This window comes from Daktulosphaira vitifoliae, unplaced genomic scaffold (genome assembly GCF_025091365.1).
Source record: "Daktulosphaira vitifoliae isolate Bord-2020 unplaced genomic scaffold, ASM2509136v1 Scaffold_3, whole genome shotgun sequence".
Lineage (NCBI taxonomy): Eukaryota > Metazoa > Arthropoda > Insecta > Hemiptera > Phylloxeridae > Daktulosphaira > Daktulosphaira vitifoliae.
Window position 1 is genome coordinate 38,129,602 of NW_026099574.1, and position 24,781 is coordinate 38,154,382.

General features: G+C 27.1%; 2 protein-coding genes across 4 annotated transcripts in view; one reads left to right on the forward strand and one right to left on the reverse strand.

Annotated features, from left to right (window-relative positions):
- The window catches only part of LOC126901549 (craniofacial development protein 2-like), a 265,790-nt gene that overhangs the window by 196,810 nt on the left and 44,199 nt on the right, over nucleotides 1–24,781 (reverse strand). The window lies entirely within an intron of this gene.
- On the forward strand, nucleotides 5,539–17,934 carry LOC126901563 (uncharacterized). Of its 3 annotated transcripts, none has more exons than XM_050678112.1 (4): nucleotides 5,541–5,720; nucleotides 9,758–9,847; nucleotides 10,218–10,361; nucleotides 17,230–17,252. In XM_050678112.1, the coding sequence occupies exons 1-4, from the start codon at nucleotides 5,660–5,662 to the stop codon at nucleotides 17,235–17,237; spliced, it is 303 nt and encodes a 100-aa protein (XP_050534069.1). In that variant the 5' UTR covers nucleotides 5,541–5,659; the 3' UTR covers nucleotides 17,238–17,252. The 3 variants fall into 3 exon arrangements, with proteins under 3 accessions (XP_050534068.1, XP_050534069.1, XP_050534067.1); XM_050678110.1 differs by lacking the exon at nucleotides 17,230–17,252 and adding an exon at nucleotides 17,726–17,934 and having other exon boundaries at nucleotides 5,544–5,720; XM_050678111.1 differs by lacking the exons at nucleotides 9,758–9,847; nucleotides 17,230–17,252 and adding an exon at nucleotides 17,726–17,934 and having other exon boundaries at nucleotides 5,539–5,720; nucleotides 10,128–10,361.

Consider the following 24,781-nt stretch of genomic DNA (forward strand, 5'->3'; position numbering starts at 1 on the left):
CATATTCTAAAATTGATCTAACAAAAGAACAATACAAAGTCTTTAAAGAAGATACTAATTTAAAATCATTACAAATTCGTCTAATAAAACCTAAGCCTTAAAAGCTTTGCAACACATTTTGTGTAGGTGAGCATGAAAATTTAATTAACGATCGAAAACAATACCCAAATCAGTAATTATATTGCACATAGATAACAATATATTATCATTAACCCTATACAAGTAGTTAATATGATCACGAGTTCTATAAAACGACATTGAATGACATTTTGAAATATTCAGCTCCAACCCACGATTTTTAGCCCAATTTACCAGAGAATTAAGATCGTCCTGTAATAATAAGCAGTCCCTAAACGAATTACTTTTTAAAAATATTTTGAGGTCATCAGCAAAGAGAAGGAAACGGCAGTTAAAAAGTGAACTTTCAATATCATTGATAAATAATGTAAATAACAAGGGAGAAAGATGTCCGTCTTATGGAACACCAGATAGTACATCAAAAATGTCTGATTTTATACCAAGTACCTTAACAAATTGCTTACGATCTATTAGATAAGATTCAAACTACGACAATAATGGTTCACCAAAACCTGAATCTATTAGCACTCTCATTAATAACTTATGATCAACGCGATCAAAAGCCTTGGTAAAGTCTGTGTAAATTACATCTACTTGTGAGCGATTCATAAAAGTCTCAAATATATAATTAGTAAAAACTAGACTTTTTGTCGTTGTTAAGCGACCAGGACGAAATCCGTATAGCTCATCGATTAAAACCGNCGAAATCCGTATTGCTCATCGATTAAAACCAAATTAATAATTGGTTTAATAGAATACAATACTAATAAATCAAAAAGTTTGACTATATGGCTAGATAATGAGATTGGTCTATTGTTACTAACGTTAGAACTATCTCCAGACTTAAGTACTGGTGTTACGGGGCCGAGCTTAATTAAATCTGGGTAGATACCATCATCTAGTGATTTACGAAAAATAAGCCATAATAGAAACGATAAAGACGAACGTAACATTACGGAAATTCACCAGAGACACCATCTGGTCTTACTGATTTGTTACCGCACAATTTTTTTAGTTCTAATTCGACATCACTAACATTAAAAAAACAATTGCTTGGAAGATCATGATATAAATGCGGAGAAACCAACGTATTATCAATATCACTGGGCTGAGCATATATCGAAGAGAAATGTTTAGAAAATAGATTAGAAACTTCTATACTATTAGTAAACCCATTCAAATTAATTGTTTTAGGAATTGACTGTTGAGATTTACTCTTTCTAACAAAGTTCCAAAAATTTTTTGGATTAATACAAAAATTAGATTCAGTCTATTCAATAAATTTTTTGTAACAATTTTTCGATAAACATTTGTATTTTGCACGTAGTAGAGAAAACTTTTTATAATCGAATGGATTACTTGTTGCCTTAAAAATGGCGTGGGCTTTTCTTTTTTGAAACACTGTATCAATCAAATCCTTAGAAAACCATCTAGGAAAATTAGATTTATTATAATTAACACGTGGAACCCAGTGAAGAATAGAGAAGTGTAATGTATCATACAAATTTGATGTTGCTGACTTAACGTCAAGTTGAGTAAAAGTATACAACCAATTATAAGATAGGAAAAAATCTGAAATACGTGTATAATCTGCTTTCGTAAAATTAAAATATGATTCAACGGCATGAAAGAACGGGTCTTTCTTAATTGTTGGGTAATCAATAGCTAATGCTGGATGATATCGATCTTCAGGAACAATTGTATCGTGCACCATATTAACTTTAAAGAGATTCTTATTTGTAAATATAAGATCTAACATTGAATTGTAAACGTTAAAAACATTATTAACTTGATAAAAGTTTAAGAAAGCAAAAGTCTCAGGAATAGGATGAGTTCCGTTTTAAGTAGCTATTGAATACAAAATATCTAAATTATAATTAGACCAAATAATATTAGGTAAGTTAAAGTCACCACATAGAATAAAACTATGGGTGCTATAACAACATACTAGATTTTCAATTGTGCTAGAATAAGTATCATAGGACTGAATAGGAGAGTCAGGAGAAAAATATACACCACCAACTATACAATTTTCATTGTTACAACTAAAACTAACATAAATTTGTTCAATACTTAAATTAAAGATAGTAACAATTATAGAGCTATTATCAATTTATAATTAAGTATAAGACGACAAAACAATAAAAAAAATAGTAAAAATGATAAATTAATAAATAAGAACATCGAGTGATAGCTTCAATGCTAATAAGATATTTTGTAAAGTGTGATTTCTTATTTTTAAATTGAACATATAATAANGTGATTTCTTATTTTTAAATTGAACACATTTAGATTAAATTTATTTCAGTAAAATTTTTTTATTATTTTGACTATATCAAATATTAAGACATTAATTTATTTAAGCTTCATTGTATTTTTTAGTCAACAAAAATAGTTTAAAACAAGTGTAGTAATTATTAGATCATTTATATTTTAATTTTTTAATCGAATATCTGTAATCAAATATTTATCATGTAAATTTTTCTAATTTGAGTAATAAATTACTAAAAGATAATAATTCTATAACTATTTTTTAGTAACCGTTTTTATAATAGAGATAGGTGGGACTATTTAATAACTTCAAGCATTCATAAAATCTCTTAGATAAATTATTCGCCATAAAAACTTGAAGTTAGATAAAAATACTACTTGATATATAGAGTCTGATTCGTAAAATGCTCATTAATTAATATTAATTGTGTTTAGAAATATAAATTAATTAAAAAAAATCCCAGCACAGTGGGGTCGTGGCATAGTTGGGTCCAGTATAGGTGATATCTAACAGTGATTAAAATCACTATCATAAAAAATTTATGATGATTTCTGAAAAAATGAATGCCTTACACAAAATCAATCTTGCTGTACACATAGAAAACATTGGGCGAATAGCGCTTATCTAAGAAAAATTCGCAATAAAAAGTAAACATATAGTAATTAAAAATTGAATATCTTAAGAGAAAGATAAAATTGTCCATAACAATTTTTCTATTAATTATTTATCAAAAATTGAAGGATTGGGAAAAATTTAGTAAAAATTAATGTTTTGCTGTATTAAACATATGTGTTGGGAATCTCGCCCTTGGGTATCATATCAAGATAGATTAATAATATTTTAATACATTTTAGAATAAAATTATCATATTATAATTTAACAAATATAATAAAATTCTTGAAAAATAATATGAACATTAGACAATTTTTAATGGGTGGTTATAACCAAATCACTTTCTCGTATTTATACAATTTATCATAAATTTAATTCAAAGGTTTGTAAGCGGCATTTCTCATTGGATGCATGTCAAAAACCAATTTATAATTATAAATTGATATTTAACAGTGATGAGTATCATAATCTGACACGGCCCGCGTCGCTTCGTTATACACGATGCCCCGCGACTTGTGCCACCTTTATCAACTGTCGACCTATTTTATGAGTATTAGATTGACCAACACCGCGTGTCATTCGCTACGGTGCAAAGTACAACAAGTGCCACACGGCCGACGACGACCCGCCAAAAATGATACGCTGAGTCTTCTTACCGTTGTGAAAGTGACAACGTCGACCAACCGAACCGCACCCGCGTACCGTCGCCATCTAACCTTTTGACGCCAGAGGATCATGCCGGAAATCGCGTCGTCGACACAAGCGAAAGTGCCGTGTATTATGCGTAAAATTTTTATTATTGTGTTCATCTTCTTGATTTGTTTTACTTTTTTGTTAAAATAACCTGTTGTTGCTCATTAATAAACAGCCCACGGGTCTGTACCCTCAAAATCGGTGTCGACTACATTATTGCGTCGTAAGTCGTGTCAAATCATAAAAAGTTCTTATGGAATTGTTCTTAAATAAAGTTCGATTAATTAGACCTTCATTATGGTTGGTTAAAATAAAAAAAATATTGATAAGTTTTTTTGGTTTCGTTTAATTGTATATTTATTTTGTTATACAGGGTGATTTTTTTATCATTACCCACTCACTTACAGAATAATTATATTTAAACATTTTTTTTTTTGATTATCTTTAGTTACACATTATTCTTAAATAATTAACTATGTTATACTTTTTAAGTTCATCCCTTATGCCTTGTAAGGGGGTCAACATTGTTTTTTTAAATAGAAACACATGTTTTTAATTTAATAAAATCTTTGAGATTTTAATTTATTAATAAATAGCATTTGAATTTTTAGTATAACTTTATTTGTTTATTGGATATAAACACTTAAAATTTTAAATTTTTGAGTTAATATACATGTATAATACACAAGGGTTTACAAATACAAGTAGCTAATTGGATTATCAATATCAATATTCGGAGGTACACAGCATTGTTATTATCAGTGGTAAGACACATTATTGTGAGTTCATAAATACACTAACTGACTATATAAAAAGTATATCTATTGATAGTCATAATTGATAATAAACAATCCGTGACTGTGACATCAATGTCATAAAAAAANTTGATAATAAACAATCCGTGACTGTGACAGCAATGTCATAAAAAACCAATTAGCTACCTATATTTGTAATCCTTTGTGAATTATACCTGTATATTAACTCAAACATTTGAAACTTTAAGTGTTTATATCAAATAATTAAATAAAGTTATACTAAAAATTCAAATGCCATTTACCATTAAATTAAAAACTCAAACATTTTATTGAATTAAAAATATGTGTTTCCATTTAAAAAAACAAAGTTGGCGCCCTTACTAGGCATAAGGGATGAATTTAAAAAATATTACATAGTTAATAATTCAAGAATAATGTGTAACTATAGATAACCAAAAAGAATAAATGTATAAATATATTTATTCTGTAAATAATTGAGTGGGTTATGATAAAAAAATCACCTGTATATTATGAATTTACCAATCATGAATAATTTTTCATGCTCATCACTTATTATTAACACGTGCCCTTCTTTTTGAGGTTTACAAGCTATGGAATTGAAAATAAACAAAATTCGGGAAAGTTAACCTAGTCAAAAACCTATCTGACCGTATTTAATTGACCAATACAATAAGGTAATTGTTTGGTTATTTTGTGTGTAGCACTGTAACAGGACACTTCTAAGTTTTTTATAATTTATACAATAAATGGCAGCAATTAATTTTATTGAAAGTTGATATGATAGACTATCTAATTTATTATTATTATAATTAAATCTTATTATTTTCAAATGTCATAATTCTAAGAATCTTATATTTAAATTCATTATGTAATATTTTTAAAAGAAATTACAATTATTTTAATAAGATGATCATGTAGTTTCAGCATGATTAATTTTTCTTGAATTTACAGTGCTGAATTAATGACGTATAAAATTATAGTTATTAATACTGATTACGACTCTATTTACTAAAAAATTATTGAATTAATTATTACAGTTGTCGTCAATAGTGTCATCAGTAACCAAAATAAAACATCTGAACCGTTTAAATTAAACTCACTTTCCTATAAAACAAGCTTTATATTGACTTCATTAAGTACTTTAAATTCTTTATAATTAAATAAATCCATACAATTTTTTTCAAAAATATTATAACTTCCATTAAAAGAATTTTTATAAGCTTCAAATATGTTTAAAAATAAAATTGTTTTATTACTCTTCGTTATTTATATAACAATTGCATTTGCAGGTAATTTTTTTATTTATTATTTTTCTCATAAAATAAATGTTTAAACGTTTTACTACTGCCATGGGTTTTGATATTTCCAAATATTTTAGAGTTATAATAAAAATTATTCATGTAAAAAAAATTTGATTTGGTGATAATTTAGTTCTTAAGGATATTTCACATCCTTAAGAACTTCTGATTTATCAAATATTTTGCATTACTTTTTTCTTAACATAATTTTTACAATTTTGGACTACCCTAAAAGAATTTTAGTTTCAATGAGCAGCTGAGAAACTATTGGTTTTACTTTGACGTGTTTCTTTTTCTGCCCGATACGCCATTACACCTACTCCTATTGGAACGATTTTGCTCAACGACACGTTAAAAATCACAAAACATCTATTAAAAGCTTATACGCCAATATTTTAAAAATTAACCCTCAGTCCCGATAGAAGATATTTCTAAAAAATACAGTTGTCATTAAACAGTCATGCTAGAGAAGGTATTTATTTTACTATGATGTGTTTTTTTTTTTTTTTTGTGTCTGTTACCACTTTTTCTCAGCTCTCACCGAACGGATTTCTTTCAACGATACGTCAAAAGATCACAAATCGTATCTAGTCGAAGACATTACCTTCAAAAATTGAAAAAAATTCCCCCGTTCCCCGTAATTAGGGGAAACCTCCAAAAAAATTACAAATTCAAAAATCGCTAATTTTCGAAAATTTTTCAATTTTTTTTACTAAAAACAGCTCTAACTTTTTCAAAAATAAACATATCAATATAATTTTTTTTTATATAGATGCTTGATGTCTTTACTTATCATTTGGTATATTTTTTTTGTAAATTTAACCCTTAACCTGCCCACAAAGGGGGATTTAAAATGACAACTTTTTCACAAAAAATTTACTTTTTCAACTTAATTTTTGAAAATGTTCCGGAAGGTCTGACACTTTTATATATATCTTATATTAAAGCTAATATAATATACTTTAATTTGAAAAAAAAAATTTGACCTCTGGACTTGTCATCATGGCGGAAATGGCTACCGAACGCTATTTTTGTGTGAAAATTCTTGGTTTTATTTTTTACATTTTTAACTTTATAATGCTATAACTTATTGAAAAGTATATGGATCCACACAATTTTTTTATGAGAAATAATATTTTTCAATAAATCCTTTTTCATTCGACATACTTCATCTTAATCAAGATTTTAATAAGGAACCAGCAGATCATGTAGCTTTTGGAATAAAACACCATNAGCAGATCAAGTAGCTTTTGGAATAAAACACCAAATTTTTTAAAATTAAACACTATCTAAAGATTTGCATCGAAGCGTTTATTTTTGATAGTGATTTTAATCACTGTCAGATATCATTATACTTAATCTAACTATACCACGACACCACTGTGCTGCGACTCCCCTGTGCTGGGTTTTTTTTTCAATTAATTGGGTTATGATAAAAAAATTACCTGTATATTTATACAATTTATAGTCGATATTAAAGAGCGTATCCATAATAGAGTAAATATACAGTTTTAAATGAATTGGTAAATCTAAATCTAAGGCAACATATTAGAATCATATGGAATTTCTAAGTAGGTTTTTGGAAAAATATCTGGTCTGATATTAGTTTGAAAAAAGAATTTTGAGATGAGGCTAACTTCATCCGATTTTTTATATACACGATAGCTCAAAGTGAAATAGTATCAATAATAAATTTACAAAAAAAAAAATGGTTTTACAGATTAAATATATAAAAAATTATTTAAAATCAATTGAAATTAATTCCCTGGAATATTGTATTTGGATTTAAATCAATTTTAGTGATTTCAGCTACACATTTCAATTAATTTCATTTTTAATCTATTTCTACGCTCTGACACACATACACAAACACCTATACCTATAATTATATTATAGTATTATATTATGGTATTCAAGAGATACTTTTGTATCTCTTGAAATTCTACCTATAATCACATTTGGTGCTCGGTGGACAAAGTAAAATCTACTAAAGTCAAGAATATGATACAAACATTTAAACTCCATTGAGTATTTGTAATATTGACAACAAATTGAGTCTACAGTTTGTTTTTAGACTTTATGTTTGATTATTTTGAGTCAAATTTAAAATTATTATTACAAATATTTAAAATGAAAACGATAATAGTGATGTATCAATAATATTTTGTATTAAACAAAAACAAATTTAAAAAGTTAGTTTTAAGAGTAAAAAAAACCCTGCACAGTGGGGTCGCGGCATTGTGGGGACGTTGCATAGTTAAGTCCAGTATAGATTTAATCTGACAGTGATTAAAATCACTATCATAAGAAACGCTTCGATGCAAATCTGTAGATAGTGTTTAATTTTAAAAAATTGGTGGATTATTCCAAAAGCTACATGATCTGCTAGTTCATTATTAACTTTTAAGTAAAAAAAATTGAAAAATTTTCGAAAATTAGCGATTTTTAAATTCGTAATTTTTTTGGAGGTTTTCCCCATTTACGGGGAACGAGGGAATTTTTTTCTATTTTTGAAGGTAATGTCTTCGACTAGATACAATTTGTGATCTTTTGACGTATCATTGAAAGAAATCGGTTAGGTGAGAGCTGAGAAAAAGTGGTAACAGACACAAAAAAAAAAAAATAAAAATAAACACATCTTAGTAAAACCAATACCTTCTCAGCTTCGCATCGGAGCTAAAATTGATGGATAATTACAAAAGCAACATTAACTTCTATTTCCTTAATTATACCCAGATTAGTAATTCGTTTAATTATAAATTATATAATTTTTAAAATTAATTGTTTTTAAATTATTATTTATTTTGATTTTTAATAAGTTAAAAGTAATCATTTTGAAACTACTTTTTTTTGTCCTTTTAAGTGAAATTTTTAATAAAAAAAAATGAATTTATTACCTTAACTTATAGTTCAACTTGCAAGTTTGAAATTGACATTATTAAATAGGGAAAAATGAAATTTTTAAGTTTAATATGCAATCAGGAAATTTTATAATAGCCATTTTCACCACGAAGACAAGTCCAGAGGTCAAATTTTTTTTTTCAAAATTAATTTCCGGAACATTTTCAAAAGTTAAGTTGAAAAAGTTAGTTTTTATAAAAAAATTGCTATTTTAAATCCCTCCCAATGAGCAGGTTAAGTGTTAGATTTTCAAAAAAATTATATCAAATGAAAGAGAAATATCTAATGTTTCAATATAAAAAAAATTATGTTAATTTGTTTATTTTTGAAAAAGTTATGGAAATTTTGAGAAAAAAATGTGAAAATAATGACAAAATTAGCGATTTTTAAATTTGTAATTTTTTCGGATATTTCCCCCATTTGCGGGGAACGAGGAAAAATTTTTCAATTTTTAAGAGTAATGTCTTCCACTAGATACGATTTGTGATCTTTTGACGTATTGTTGAAAGAAATCGGTGCAGTGAGAGCTGAGAAAAAGTGGCAACAGACATAAAAAAAAACACATCATGGTAAAATTAATACCTTCTCAGCTTCGCATCGAAGCTAAATGTCATAAGCAAAATATATGTAATTTTTTTGGTGCCTATGGAAAAAAACATTTGTTGTCAGGCTGAACCAGAGTCTTTTTAAATCACAATAGGACTGTGACACTTATTAAAATATATATTAATAATAATTACTCTCTCCGCGATGAGTGATATTCTCTTTCAATTTGTGGTACTTTTGGCAACAGATGAACAATTGACCGAATAAAAAAATAATTATAAGACCATATTTGTTAGTAATTCCTTTTTTTTATCACATTATAATGTTAAAAGTAGGTGTTCCTATTTACAAAAATTAAAGTTGTTTTTTTTATCATTAATGAGATGAAAAAACTTACTTTACTGTATATTATTGTAAGTTTTAAACTAAATAATTTTCTCTTTACGAAAATTAAAAATTTTCAATAGTTTCTGAGAAATTGAGTCAAATCTTACCCAAATTAAATCATTTTTTATTAAAATTTAGTGTTATCTAAAAATAATTATTCAAAATTGAAATTTAAAGCTTAAAATAATTTTTAGTTCCAACAAATATTGTAGAATACAACAACAGCGAAGTCAGTATAAATGACGCTTATACTGTCAATACACAAAGTCTACAGTTATTTCCAGGTGGCCNTTTATCACATTATAATGTTAAAAGTAGGTGTTCCTATTTACAAAAATTAAAGTTGTTTTTTTTATCATTAATGAGATGAAAAATCTTACTTTACTGTATATTATTGTAAGTTTTAAACTAAATAATTTTCTCTTTATGAAAATTAAAAATTTTCAATAGTTTCTGAGAAATTGAGTCAAATCTTACCCAAATTAAATCATTTTTTATTAAAATTAAGTGTTATCTAAAAATAATTATTCAAAATTGAAATTTAAAGCTTAAAATTATTTTTAGTTCCAACAAATATTGTAGAATACAACAACAGCGAAGTCAGTATAAATGACGCTTATACTGTCAATGCACAAAGTGTACAGTATTTTCCAGGTGGCCACATGAATGCCGATATATTGTATAATTACATAAAAAAATTCTTACCTAATATTGGCGAGGGTATTACTCCTGAAAAATGTGAAGATTTCGTCCAAATTTACGCAATATCAAATCCAGATAAAGGACTTACAATAGATGGTAAGAGATACGTTGTCTAAATTAATAGTAATTTTATGAATCTATCCGGACTATTAATATACACCCACTCAAAAAATTACAATTTAAACACGATTGTTATTACAATAATTTAATAAACATAACCAGTACATATTTAAAATTCATTTTAGCTGGGGCGACTTAATTTTTTTTTACTTTGGGAAACAGAAAATTTTTTTTGCTAAAAGTCAAATTCATAAACAAATAAGGTTCTTTTTAGCCATATTTTGTAAAATAAAATAATATTTAAAAAAAAATATATTGATAGCGCATATTTAAGGTGATGATTGCTCCTAACGCTCTCCCTTAAATATGCAACTGTACACAAACAGGGGCTCCAGAACTATTTTTTACATGGGTGGGGATTTAATGACTAAAAGTCGGTCCCATTGATTGTAACTAAACTAAAAAATCAGGTTAAGCTATTTTTGTGGTGAATTTTAGTGATCATGTACAAGGTGGTTTTATTATCATAACCCACTCAATAACTTACAGAATAACAATAATTCAAACATTTTTTTTTTGATTATCTTTAGTTACAAATTATTCTTGAATTATTAACTATAATTTACTTTTTAAGTTCATCCCTTATGCCTGGTTAGAGCGTCAACTTTGTTTTTTTAAATAGAAACACATATTTTTAATTTAATAAAATGTTTGAGTTTTTAATTTAATAGTAAATGGCATTTGAATTTTTACAAAAACTTTATTTGTTTATTAGATATAAGTATTTAAAGTTTCAAATGTTTGAGTTAATATACATGTATAATACACATGGGATTGTAAATACAGGTAGCTAATTGGATTTTTATGACATTGCTGTCTCAGTCACAGATTGTTTATTATCAATTATGATTATCAATAGATATACTTTCTGTATTGTCAGTTAGTGTATTTATAAACTCATAACCAGTGCTCGAATTGGGGGGGGTGCGCAGGAGGACGTAGCTCCTCTACTTTTTTTTAAATTTTTTTGCGCACCCCAACTACTTTTTTTTACAAATGAGGATTTACAAATACGGGTAGCTAATTGGATTTTTATGAGATCGATATTAGCAGGTACACAGCATTGTTATTATCAATGGTAGTAAGGCACATTGTTGTGAGTTTATAAATACACTAATTGGTAAAACAGAAAGTATATCTATTGATAGTAATAATTAACAATAAACACTCACAGCCAGTGATTGTGATTGCAACATCATAAAAAAACAATTAGCTACCTGTATTTGTAAACCCTTATATATTATACATGTATATTAACTCAAACATTTGAAACTTTAAATACTTATATCTAATAAACAAATAAAGTTATACTAAAAATTCATATGCCATTTACCAACAAATTAAAATCTCAAAGATTTTATTAAATTCAAAATATGTGTTCCCATTTAAAAAAACAATTTTGACATCTTTACCATCAAGGGATGAACTTAAAAAGTATTATATAGTTAATAATATAAGATAAATGTGTAAAAAAAAATGTTTAAATTATATTTATTCTGTAAGTAATTGAGTGGGTTATGATAAAAAAATCTCTGTATAAAATTTATTAATTTTACTCTTAATAATACATACTATTTTTATTATATTGTTAATAAGTATTGATAATATAATAATTATAGTTTATGATGAATTATATCATTTATATCAAATCTGTAAGCCGCGACGATTGTACTAATTGCAATAATTTGACTAATCTATATTTTTATCTTAAAATAATAATCAAGTAATGTTTAATTTAATATATATATATATATATTTTTTTTTAACTACCCTACGGTAATTTTTATTGAGACGATCAATCTTCATAAATCTTAATCAATTAAATGGTTATCAAAATTATAAATATACAATTAATAAATATACATTTTACTAATTTATATATATATATTAATGTATACTAATAAAATATGATTGGGATTTACACTTCCTGTGAAGTGGTCCCTAACTTAGTCTAATAAAAATAAATAATATTTAAATTGTAAAATAAATATTTATAAATCTAGACCAAGTCATATGGCTTGACGTGTTTTAAACGTCTTAGGTCATTGGAATTGTCCAATAGTTGAATTGCCGCTATATTTTCATGGTATTCCAACACCATATCTCGATGAATTACATAATTTATATCGAATCTGAAAGCTGCAACGATTGTACGAATCGCTAAATTTTGAAAACGTTGTATAATATCTATGTTGGACTTACTAGCACAACCCCACAAATGAATTCCATAAGTCCAAACAGGTTTTACGATCGCTATGTACAACAGACGTTTGTTCTCTAGTGATAACTCAAAATGTTTGCCAACTAACCATTAGCGTCCGCGCATTTTATCCTTTACCTGCAGTCTTTTCTGGCCTACATGATGTTTCCAGTTGAGTCGTCAGTCAAGGTGCATTCCCAGCCGAATCTCTCTGTGGGATTATTTGTTGCTCTAGAAATATTGGAATGTTACATGTTTCACTTAACGTAAAATTTACGTGCACTGACTTTTCATTGTTAACTCTCATCTTCCAACGTTTCAACCATGAACCAAGAACCTGTTGATCTTTGTTAGTTCTTAATATTGCAGTATCATCTGCAAGCATAGCAGTTGTTGAATTTTTGTTGGTCAGAATGTCAGCCGTGTGAAGTAGATACAATATAAGGTTCAATACACTACCTTGTGGAACTCCGGCTGCTATATTTTTCCAATTAGTTAAAGCTTTGTCATGTAAGACGCGGAACTGTCTTTCAGTCAAATAGGACTGAAATAGTACACCACGAGTTTGGTAATTGTTTACGCAAATTTAAGCAGGCTTTTATGCCATAATTTATCAAAAGCCTGGGCTGTGTTAAGTGATACTGCACAGCAATATTTTTTTTCTTCAAACGAATTTGGAAACGAATGAATTTGGTCTATAAATGAATGTTTGTTTCTAAAACCGAATTTATGATCGGGTATAAGTTTTTATTCTTCTATTAAAGGTTTATGGAGCTTTAAAAGAAGCTTTTCTAAGAGTTTAGCCATACTGGGTAAGAGTGATATTGGCCTATATGAAGAGATTACTCTGGAGCCTTTCCAGGTTTCAACAACATGATTACTTGCGCCTTTTTCCTTTGTTCTGGAATATAATGTTAGTCCGCTGAAATATGACTTAAATGTTTCGTTTTTAACTTCTTTGATTTTCTTACGAAGCACTATGCATAAGCGATTCCATTCAGTTTTGTTTGCTAAATGACGGGTAGTGTGCAATTTTCTTCTAGCTCTGCGTTATTGCCGAATAGGTTCTTTTATCTCTGCTGGATAGCTGGTATCACGATATTTGTCTTTACAAATTTCTGAAGTAGCTTTTTTGCCGCTTGATAATATAATTAGTTAATTAATGTACTACTGTTTTTATGTTACTTTCTGTTTTCAACTGTACGGAAAGTGTTTTTTCTAGGGCCATTGTGAAAATATTCCAGTCTGTCTATTTATTTGTGAGAAAAATTTTCCGCTTTTTTAATATGACATTCGAACTCATTGTTAATAACACAGAAATGTGATCAGACGGCAAGTCTACCAGCTCTTCTGCTTGAACATAATTAGAAGAGTAACCTTTAATTACGAAGATGTTTAAAAGATCAGGGATTTTATTTGAGTCACTTGGCCAGTAAGTTGGTTTTCTAGTAGAAACAAACTCAGCTTTGTTGTAATTAGCTGATTTTAATAGTGCATGTCCTTTAGGGATAATAATTCTTGATCCCCATTTAGTATGTTATAAATAACTTTGACATTTGCTGCTTGTATGTGCATTGTTGAGTATGTCCAAAGGCTTGGCAGTTTTTTCACTGTGGCACACTTTTTTTCTCTTCGGAGGAGTTACTTTTATTTTATGATAACATAAACTATTTATGTCGTATATATCTTTATTGTTATCTCAAGGATCAAAGTCTACAAAAAATAATANATTAAAGGTTTATGGAGCTTTAAAAGAAGCTTTTCTAAGAGTTTAACCATACTGGGTAAGAGTGATATTGGCCTATATGAAGAGATTACTCTGGAGCCTTTCCAGGTTTCAACAACATGATTACTTGCGCCTTTTTCCTTTGTTCTGGAATATAATGTTAGTCCGCTGAAATATGACTTAAATGTTTCGTTTTTAACTTCTTTGATTTTCTTGCGAAGCACTATGCATAAGAGATTCCATTCAGANGAAGCACTATGCATAAGCGATTCCATTCAGATTTGTTTGCTAAATGACGGGTAGTGTGCAATTTTCTTCTAGCTCTGCGTTATTGCCGAATAGGTTCTTTTATCTCTGCTGGATAGCTGGTATCACGATATTTGTCTTTATAAATTTCTGAAGTAGCTTTTTTGCCGCATTGATAATATAATTAGTTAATTAATGTACTACTGTTTTTATGTTACTTTCTGTTTTCAACTGTACGGAAAGTGTTTTTGTGAAAATATTCCAGTCTGTCTATTTATTTGTGAGAAAAATTTTCCGCTTTTTTAATATGACATTCGAACTCATTGTTAATAACACAGAAATGTGATCAGACGGCAAGTCTACCAGCTCTTCTGCTTGAACATAATTAGAAGAGTAACCTTTAATTACGAAGATGTTTAAAAGATCAGGGATTTTATTTGAGTCACTTGGCCAGTAAGTTGGTTTTCTAGTAGAAACAAACTCAGCTTTGTTGTAATTAGCTGATTTTAATAGTGCATGTCCTTTAGGGATAATAATTCTTGATCCCCATTTAGTATGTTATAAATAACTTTGACATTTGCTGCTTGTATGTGCATTGTTGAGTATGTCCAAAGGCTTGGCAGTTTTTTCACTGTGGCACACTTTTTTTCTCTTCGGAGGAGTTACTTTTATTTTATGATAACATAAACTATTTATGTCGTATATATCTTTATTGTTATCTCAAGGATTAAGGTCTACAAAAAATAATGGTAATTATATCATTGTTTTTTTCACTAGGATTTATTTTTTTCCTAATTTAGATGTCAGTGACATCACTTGCATTATGACTATTATCTGCTAAGGTTCTTTTAATTTCACATACTTCAATATCAGGGTGTAATCCGCTGATTACAACATTTTTTCTGTTTATAATTGATATCTATGATACTTAATTTTATTTTTTTCAAGTACTTTTTAAGTACGTCTCAACTTGTGTTCATCACCAATAATTTTAATATGGCCGTTAGCAATAGTTTTTAACTATTGCTCATGACCAATGGCTTCTTTACGAGTTAAATTAGAAATTAAATTGTTGATATTTTTAACACCACTGGCAGTTATTGTAGGTAGTATACACTTTTTTGGTGTAAGTTTTAATAAATTTTTTTCTATTTCTTTTACTTGTTTTGTTGATGAACTACGTGAAGCATCTGAGCTACAACCTGGTTTATCACTAATAATTATCTTATCATACATGTCATTGTTGACAAAAACGCCGCACGTTTTTGCCGTCGCACGCAACCTGACCTAAAGAACTGTTGATACACTTAGCACTTAACTGTAGTAAACGAAAACATTTTTCGTTATTGAGTATTTATTAAACAATACGCGCAAATTCGACACTGTAAAGCGGAAAATATGTGTTACTTGTTTAATAAATAATTCGCAACTATTTATCTATTAAGCGAACTTTATTATGTGATACTATTAATTTATTGTTGTTGTTCGAAGTCGACCAACTGTTAGGATGGCTGAACTATAGTATTTAATGTTGTGACCACTCTTTATTGTATTTAAGTGTGGCAAGATAAGATTGTGACCTATTGATTGCCTGATGATCATGTAGTAGTAGTAGTAGTATTGACCTCACTGTATTGGGTCGAAGTGTCAACTATTTTAAGTTTATCGAATTAATAAAATTGTATCTGCGTGATTATAAACGTTTTAACCGTCATTTAGTTTAAGACCAGTACATTTTAATTTTTATTAACCTCCTACAATTGGCGCGACAAAATTTATAGCCAAAACATCATTCTCAGTACTCAGTTGTCGCTGTCTGACTTGCAACCTTATGTCAAGATTTAGTATGGTCATTTTTGACGCCTTTACCTATCTTAATTCTTTCCCTTACTTGACTCAAGTACTTATATTTTGTATCACGTCTGCACCTTGTATTCAGTTATGTCTTTCTCGAAGTACGCTTAATATGTGTGTCTAGCACTTTGTCTGCGCCCTATAACTTTGTCGTAATTCTCTTAAACTTCTAATAATAACGGCTTTTGGACCAAAATATAATAAAAAAAAATTTTTTTATTTTTCATTTTTTTTTTAAATTCATACTAAAATATATAAGAAAGATTGAAATAATTTATTTTAAAGGTTAACGTTTAAATAAATAGCACATAGTTTTTTGTCATTATTCAACTAACTGTTGCTCTAATTTTGATTTTGACAGAAACCCGGCTTACTACGTACAATTACCGCGTTTAGTAATATTCATTATAGACCCAATAAAATAGGTTTTTATTTATTTGAATTCTCTAATCTATAAATTCTACTGGCAGTAAAACGTTGCGCAGCGTATTTCTTATTACAGTGAACTATTTATAACATGCCAATGTCCGGTCCTATTTATGTTTTTATTATCTATGGATTTGTAAAATATTTATAGACTATAAATTGTTAAGCTATTACATTATTTCACGTTTTAGCGATTAATATTTCTTTCACAACTAGTCAAAACGGCGGTTAGTTACAATAATCGAATACTTGTTCAATATTATGACATATATCTTAGCTTCTTCTACGCCCAAAATTTTTGTTCAAAATTAAGATGCATATTGATTCAAATTAAATGTATAAGAAGTACATTTTTTTAGTATATTTTTAAAAATAATATAATTTGAATACAGTCCAATAGTGAGATGCATGATAAATTTCACGGCCAGAAAAGTTTTCCAAACCACACAGCATGTGAAAGTTTTCATAAACATAAATAAGTTAAATTTAAGTCTGTCAAAATCAACTTTTCGTTCAAAATTTATGACAAAACTTAAATAATCAAAAAAATTCTCTATAAAATAATATATATTTTTTTTTTTTTGTGACAATGGTTTTTTACGCATAAAAAGTATTTACTATATTAAGAAAAAATTATAAATTTATTTATTTTTATTAAAAACTCAAATGGTAGACACTAGTTAATTATTATTACAAATGAAATTCGCAAACCAAAAGCTTTTCATGTTCAAGATTCCTAAAATTTAAATGTGTTCTTATATAGTTTACATAAATTTATCACATATGCTTTATGTCCATTACTGTAAAACTGTTATTTGTCTTAAAAAAAAGATTTTAATCACATTTAACCTAATTTATTATTATATATTTATTTTTTTTTTTTTATAGAATATGCTAATGTGAATTCGATAATTTTAAGGTGGATTCATGAACCAATACAAAATAGATTAGATATAGAGTAATTTAATTTTTGAAAAATTTGTTTTCATCAGTTTGTAATTCAGTGTAAATTGAATGTATTAAATAAAATATAAATTTTTAGTTTTTGTTATATTCTCTTATAATAAATGAATAATCATGTTACAAAATTATCATAAGTATGAGTATAATTTTTAATTAATATTTCCTAATAATGCATTATTTTAATTCATTTTTTGAAACTTTAATTATAATATTTTAGCTTCAATGCAAAGCTGAGAAGGTATAAATTTTACTATAATGTATTTTTTTTTACGTCAGTCACACTTTTACTCAGCTCTCACTGGACCGATTTCTTTCAACGATACATCAGAAGATTACAAATCGTATGTAGTTGAAAACATTTGTATTAAAAGTGGAAAAATATTCCTTCGTTCCCTGTAAATTGGAGAAATCTCGAAAAAAATACAATTTTTAATATTGTTAAATTTTTAATTTTTATTATCATTTTTGAATGTCAAAACTGCCATTACTTTTTCAAAATGAATCAAACTAATTTTTTTTTTTATAGAAACCTTAAGTATGTCCCTTTTATTAAATATTAAGTTTTTTTTAAAACCTGAGCCTTAACCTGTTCAGAGGATCGATTCAAAGTAGCAATTTTTCCACAAAAGTAAAACGTTTTAAACTGAGCTTTTAAAAATGTTCCAGACATACTGCGTCCTTTCAACATAGTTAAGTTAAAAAAAACGGTAGCGCAGGCAGGTCGAGGTACAGTGTAGACGAGGCATAGATGAGACAAGTATAGATGATATCTGACAGTAATTAAAATCACTATCATAAGAAACGCTTCGATGAAAATCTGTAGATAGTGTTTCATTTAGAGAAATTGGTGGATTATTCCAAAAGCAACATCAACTCTTATTTCTTTAATTATTTACTTATTAGTAGTTCTTTGATTTTAAAATATAATATATGAATAAATACTAATTATAATTATTAAATTTAGTATGAAAATGATATTCAATAACTTAATATTGTAATTTAAACGGAGAAATTATAAAAATAATAAAGAAGTTATATTTTGCTTTACTTTTACGTGTATAAAAATTTAAAGGACTTAATACAATAATTATCAATAAAAACTGTTTGTTACTATAAATTAATGCACTGGACTACAAGGAACTTTCATCAGAAGCAAAAATATACTTTTATAAATCAAATTTTCGCATTGTTTTCAAATCTGCAATTAGACTTTATCTATCAGTTCTAATTTTTTATATTATTACTAATTGCATATAAAATACATTTTTTTTTCTTTTAATTATTGTTTTCAAATTATTACTGATTTGATTTTTAATATGTTAAAAGTAATAATGTTTAACTTTCTTTATTTCGTCTTTTAAATTGAAAGTTTATAGTAAAAAAATTTGAATATGTTACCATAACTTTTAGCTTAACTGGCAAGTTTCAAATTGACATCATTAAATAGAAAATTTTATGACAATTAAAAAAATTGTTAAGATCATTATGCAGTCAGAAAATTTTATAATTACTATTTATTGTATATTTATCTGAAAAGCTCAATATATTTTTGTATTTTTATCGTAATAGATAACTTAAATAGAATTAATAGTAATAATTTTCTAGTAACTTTTGGTGTTTGAAAAGATTCTGCAATTGAAATATTCAAAACTTAATTAATTTTAATGATTTACTTTAACTGAATGAACCAATCAAAACAAAGTTGTTAATAAAATTTACTTAATTGAGCGTATAATAAAATTTGATTATAATTGTAATACTCCTGTTATNAGCAAAAATATACTTTTATAAATCAAATTTTCGCATTGTTTTCAAATCTGCAATTAGACTTTATCTATCAGTTCTAATTTTTTATATTATTACTAATTGCATATAAAATACATTTTTTTTTTCTTTTAATTATTGTTTTCAAATTATTACTGATTTGATTTTTAATATGTTAAAAATAATAATGTTTAACTTTCTTTATTTCGTCTTTTAAATTGAAAGTTTATAGTAAAAAAATTTGAATATGTTACCATAACTTTTAGCTTAACTGGCAAGTTTCAAATTGACATCATTAAATAGAAAATTTTATGACAATTAAAAAAATTGTTAAGATCATTATGCAGTCAGAAAATTTTATAATTACTATTTATTGTATATTTATCTGAAAAGCTCAATATATTTTTGTATTTTTATCGTAATAGATAACTTAAATAGAATTAATAGTAATAATTTTCTAGTAACTTTTGGTGTTTGAAAAGATTCTGCAATTGAAATATTCAAAACTTAATTAATTTTAATGATTTACTTTAACTGAATGAACCAATCAAAACAAAGTTGTAAATAAAATTTACTTAATTGAGCGTATAATAAAATTTGATTATAATTGTAATACTCCATTATTAATTCAGGAGAAACTAACAATCATTTTTTTTAGAAATTATTTATATAGCAACATGTTACCAAAAATTTTGTAATATTATAGTCTAGTAGTAGTACACACAATAGAGTAATAAAAATATTAAATTACAAAGTAAAATGATTTAATTTTGTAGTTGAAACCTATCATATAAAACTTAATTCATCAATATATATTTTAAAACATTAAAAATGAATGATTTTAATTGTCATTATGGAGAACATGGAATAACTAACTGTCTAATTGGTAAATTAGAATTTTTTTTCAATTTTTAAGGGTAATATCTTTGACTAGATACGAATTGTAGTCATTTGATGAATCGTTGAAAAAAGTGGGTCAAGTTAGAGCTGAGAAAATAAAATGATAACCACAAAAAAATATCTTTTCAGCTTTGCATCGAAGATAAAACTTAAAATATAGTAAAATAATTTTAATATTACAATGACCCTCAGGCGAACAAAATAATCAAAAATTGACAAAATGGCGGCATGTTGAAAAAAAAAATTTAATTTTTCCCAAAATGTTGGTCGTTTTTGACCTGCCAAAATTTGATTTTTGATCAGATCAAAAAACTGGAAAGTCATCATATGGAGAACTATATAGAGGAGATGCAAAAAAAATTTGATAGCGATCGGATCATTTGTCTCCGAGTAATCATTCCAGCAAATTCGAAAAATGCTGTTTCGAGAAACACGCGTTTAAAGATAAAATGATCGTTTTCACTGTTATAAATGGATTAAAATCATACTTACAGCTAATCTGCTATTCCAGGCCCATATAATTCACCTCCCTCTTCCTCAAAAAGTGCTTGTTGAGTTGAAGAAGANAAAAGTGCTTGTTGAGCTGAAGAAGCTCTTCTTCGAGATGATCGACCCTCTTTTGAACAAGCCCGTTGGCGATGATCAGCGATTCGTAGTCTCGTCTCGTCCTTAAGAGCCGTATAATCTCTTGCTGCAGGTCCAACTTTTACTCCCATTACATTAAATATCTTTAAAATTGAGAAGTAACCGTTATTGAATATTGAAGTTGTAAAAAAATTTGCTAATTTAATAGTTTTCAATCCATTATGAAGGTGCTTTGGTNTAATAGTTTTCAATCCATTATGAAGGTGCTTTGGTGAAAAGTGCCAAAGTAAACCGTTGTAACTTTCATTATTGTTTTGAGTATTACTACCTTTGCATCTATAAAGCAATTCATGCCGAGATAAATTTTCATAAATAGGCTTTAGACCTTTTTCAACTTCTGGATCCAGTGGGAGGTAATCGTGCTTAAACTTACTCAACATTCCTTCAGCTTCCGCGCGGCGATAAGCGCACCAACTTTTTTGATCAAGCAATTTATGTATGTGTACTAGGGTTGTCTAAAAAAATTACTTAATAAAATTGTGTCCTCATACCATCTAAATATGTTTTCTAGAGTTTAAAAATAGTTTCTACATTTATACTTATAAAAAAAAGCAAGTACATGGTGGTCGCGACACAGTGGTGACGTGGCATAGTTGGATCAAGTATAATGATATCTGACAGTGATTAAAATCGCCAGTCCTATTGAAATTATTACGGTTCTTTTAGTGTCATCAAAATTTTTATTTGTTTTTAAGTGCTCGACAATTTTATCAAAATTTATCTTATCATTTTGGTCAATCTTAAGTTTTGAAAAATTATTTATTATGTCGAGTATGATAATTTTGATAATATCTCGCTGTCGTTATTTGATAATATTGATTTTATACTCAATTTTGATACATGGATTTATATGTTTAGAATAATATTTTGCTCAATGATAGGGGAAATAAATGAGCTCTCGTGAATTATATCACAGTGTTGTGAATTTTTTATAAGACTAGCATTTGTTAATTGGACCATGTAAATGTTAGTGGCAGGCTGGTCCAACACTTATAAATTATTTCTTTTTCTTTATTGGAATTGAAATAAATGTGCTTGTTGCTTGTTATAAATATTGATGAAGGTAATACTATTGTTTTTTTGCATGGGTAATTTTATTTGTATTCATAAATGAATTAAATTTACATGATGGATTCCGCTTATATATAGTCCGGTAATTACATTTCTTTCACATGAGTTTAGTTGTATTGTAGGTATTAGCGTGTATGCGGTCCTGTCATCTGATACCGTAATGAGGTTATCGCTAGTATCATATTTAATCCATTATTTTAAATTTGACATATATAACGGTAGTGAATGTATAGAATATACATTAAAGTTGCCGCAATTGTTCACGATTTTTATGTTTTCTAGATCGGCAAAACAGTTGAATGTGTTGATATGATACAATATTTGGAGATTTTTAAGGACCGCTAGAACAGACATTCTCGCGATAATTTAGTTTTTATTTGTTGTAGTGTTTGAAGCAACAATTCCGCTCTGACCAAATTTGACGTAAGTTTTCTATGCAATGACATATCAATGGCTTCATCTATGGAACTTATTTCTAAGTCTATCTTGTATATTACGTGCATTGTTCTTCTGACAAGTTTATACATTTACAATTTTTAAAACAGATGTATGTTCATTGGAAAATATATTTTTTCAAAAGTAACTCTAAAATACGTAAAATGAGATTACGCTAAATCTTTCCGGCTAACATACCGCCATCACTACTACCGTGTTTCAATAGATGCAAACTTATTTGGTGTTCTATTAAATTTTGTTTGTTAATATTTATATTTTTGTGTGACATTTTCGTTAGAAAAATTTAACAGCTCAATGCCACTTCTATCACCAATCTTGTGTTTACTACATAATTACTTATCAACCTTACATCAACTATAATGGTTTTTTATTTGGTAATGGTACCACAGAATAAATTCTTCAATCAAATTATTTATTCCGTTGTTTTTTCATAAATCTAGTTCTTAACATAAAACTATTTATATCATATTTAAATTAATTAATATTACATTTGGAGATCAATTGGTTTCATAGATTGTTTACATGCGATATGAAATATAAATAATCACAATATTAATTAAAATAATGCATAATTAATAAATATTATATGAGAATAATACTCATAATAATTTTATAGTATATTTTTTTATTTATTATAAGAGGAAAAAAAAAACAATTATTTTAGCTTCGATGCGAAGCTGAAAATGTATTGGTTTTACTAAGATGTGTTTTTTTTTTTTTTTGTCTCTGACACCACTTTTTCTTAGCTCTCACCGAACCAATTTCTTTCAATGATACGTCAAAAGATCACAAATTGTATCTAGTCGAAGAAATTACTCTCAAAAATTGAAAAAAAAATTCCTCGTTCCCCGTAAATGGGAGACACCTCCAAAAAAATTACAAATTTAAAAATGGCTAATTTTCGAAATTTTTTCAATTTTTTTTCTAAAAACTGCCGTAACTTTTTTAAAAATAAACATATCAATATAATTTTTTCATTTCATTTACCTTTCATTTCGTATATTTTTTTTTTTATTTGACCCTTTAACTGCCCACAGGAGGGGATTTAAAATTACAACTTTTTTACAAAAAATTAACTTTTTCAACTTAACTTTTAAAAGTGTTTCAGAAAGTCTGACACTTCTATATATATATTAAATTAAAGGTCATGTAAAATTCTTTATTATGGTAAAATTTCGGACTTCATTCTATCTTCATGGTGAAAAAAGACATCAAAGTTAATAAAACAAATACGATTTTTGTAAAAAAATTCTTTTTACATACCTACAGGGGGGTATTTAAAATGATAACTTTTTCAGAAAAAATTTACTTTTTCAACTTAATATTTTAAATTGTTCCGGAAAGTCTGACACTTTTATATATCTTAAATTAAAGCTAATGTAATGTTCTTTATTATGCAAAAAAAAAAATTCGGACTTTATTTTGTCTTCACGGTGAAAATAGCAACCAAATGCTATTATTGTATGAAAATTCTCAATTTTATTTTTAGCTTCAATGCGAAGCTGAGAAGGTATTGGTTTTACTAAGATGTGTTTATTTTTTTTTTTTTTTTTTTGTGTCTGTTACCACTTTTTCTCAGTTCTCACCGAACCAATTTCTTTCAATGATACGTCAAAAGATCAAAAATTGTATCTAGTCGAAGACATTACCCTCAAAAATTAAAAAAAATGCCCTCGTTCCCCGTAAATGGGGGAAACCTCCAAAAAAATTTCAAATTTAAAAATCGCTAATTTTCAACATTTTTTCGATTTTTTTTACTTAAAAGTACCGTAACTTTTTCAAAAATGAACATATCAATATAATTCTTTTTTATATAGATGTGTAATATCATTACCTTTCGTTTGGTATATTTTTTTCATAAATTTAACCCTTTACCTGCCCACAAGAGGGGATTTAAAATGACAACTTTTTCACAAAAAATTAATTTTTTTAACTTAAATTTTGAAAATGTTCCGGAAGGTCTGACACTTTTATATATATCTTAAATTAAAGCTAATGTAATATGCTTTATTATGAAAAAAAAAAATTTCGGACTTTATCTTATCTTCATGGTGAAAATGGCTACCAAATGCTATTTTTGTGTGAAAATTTTCGATTTTGTATTTTCCATTTTTAACTTTATTATGCTATAACTTTTTGAAAAAT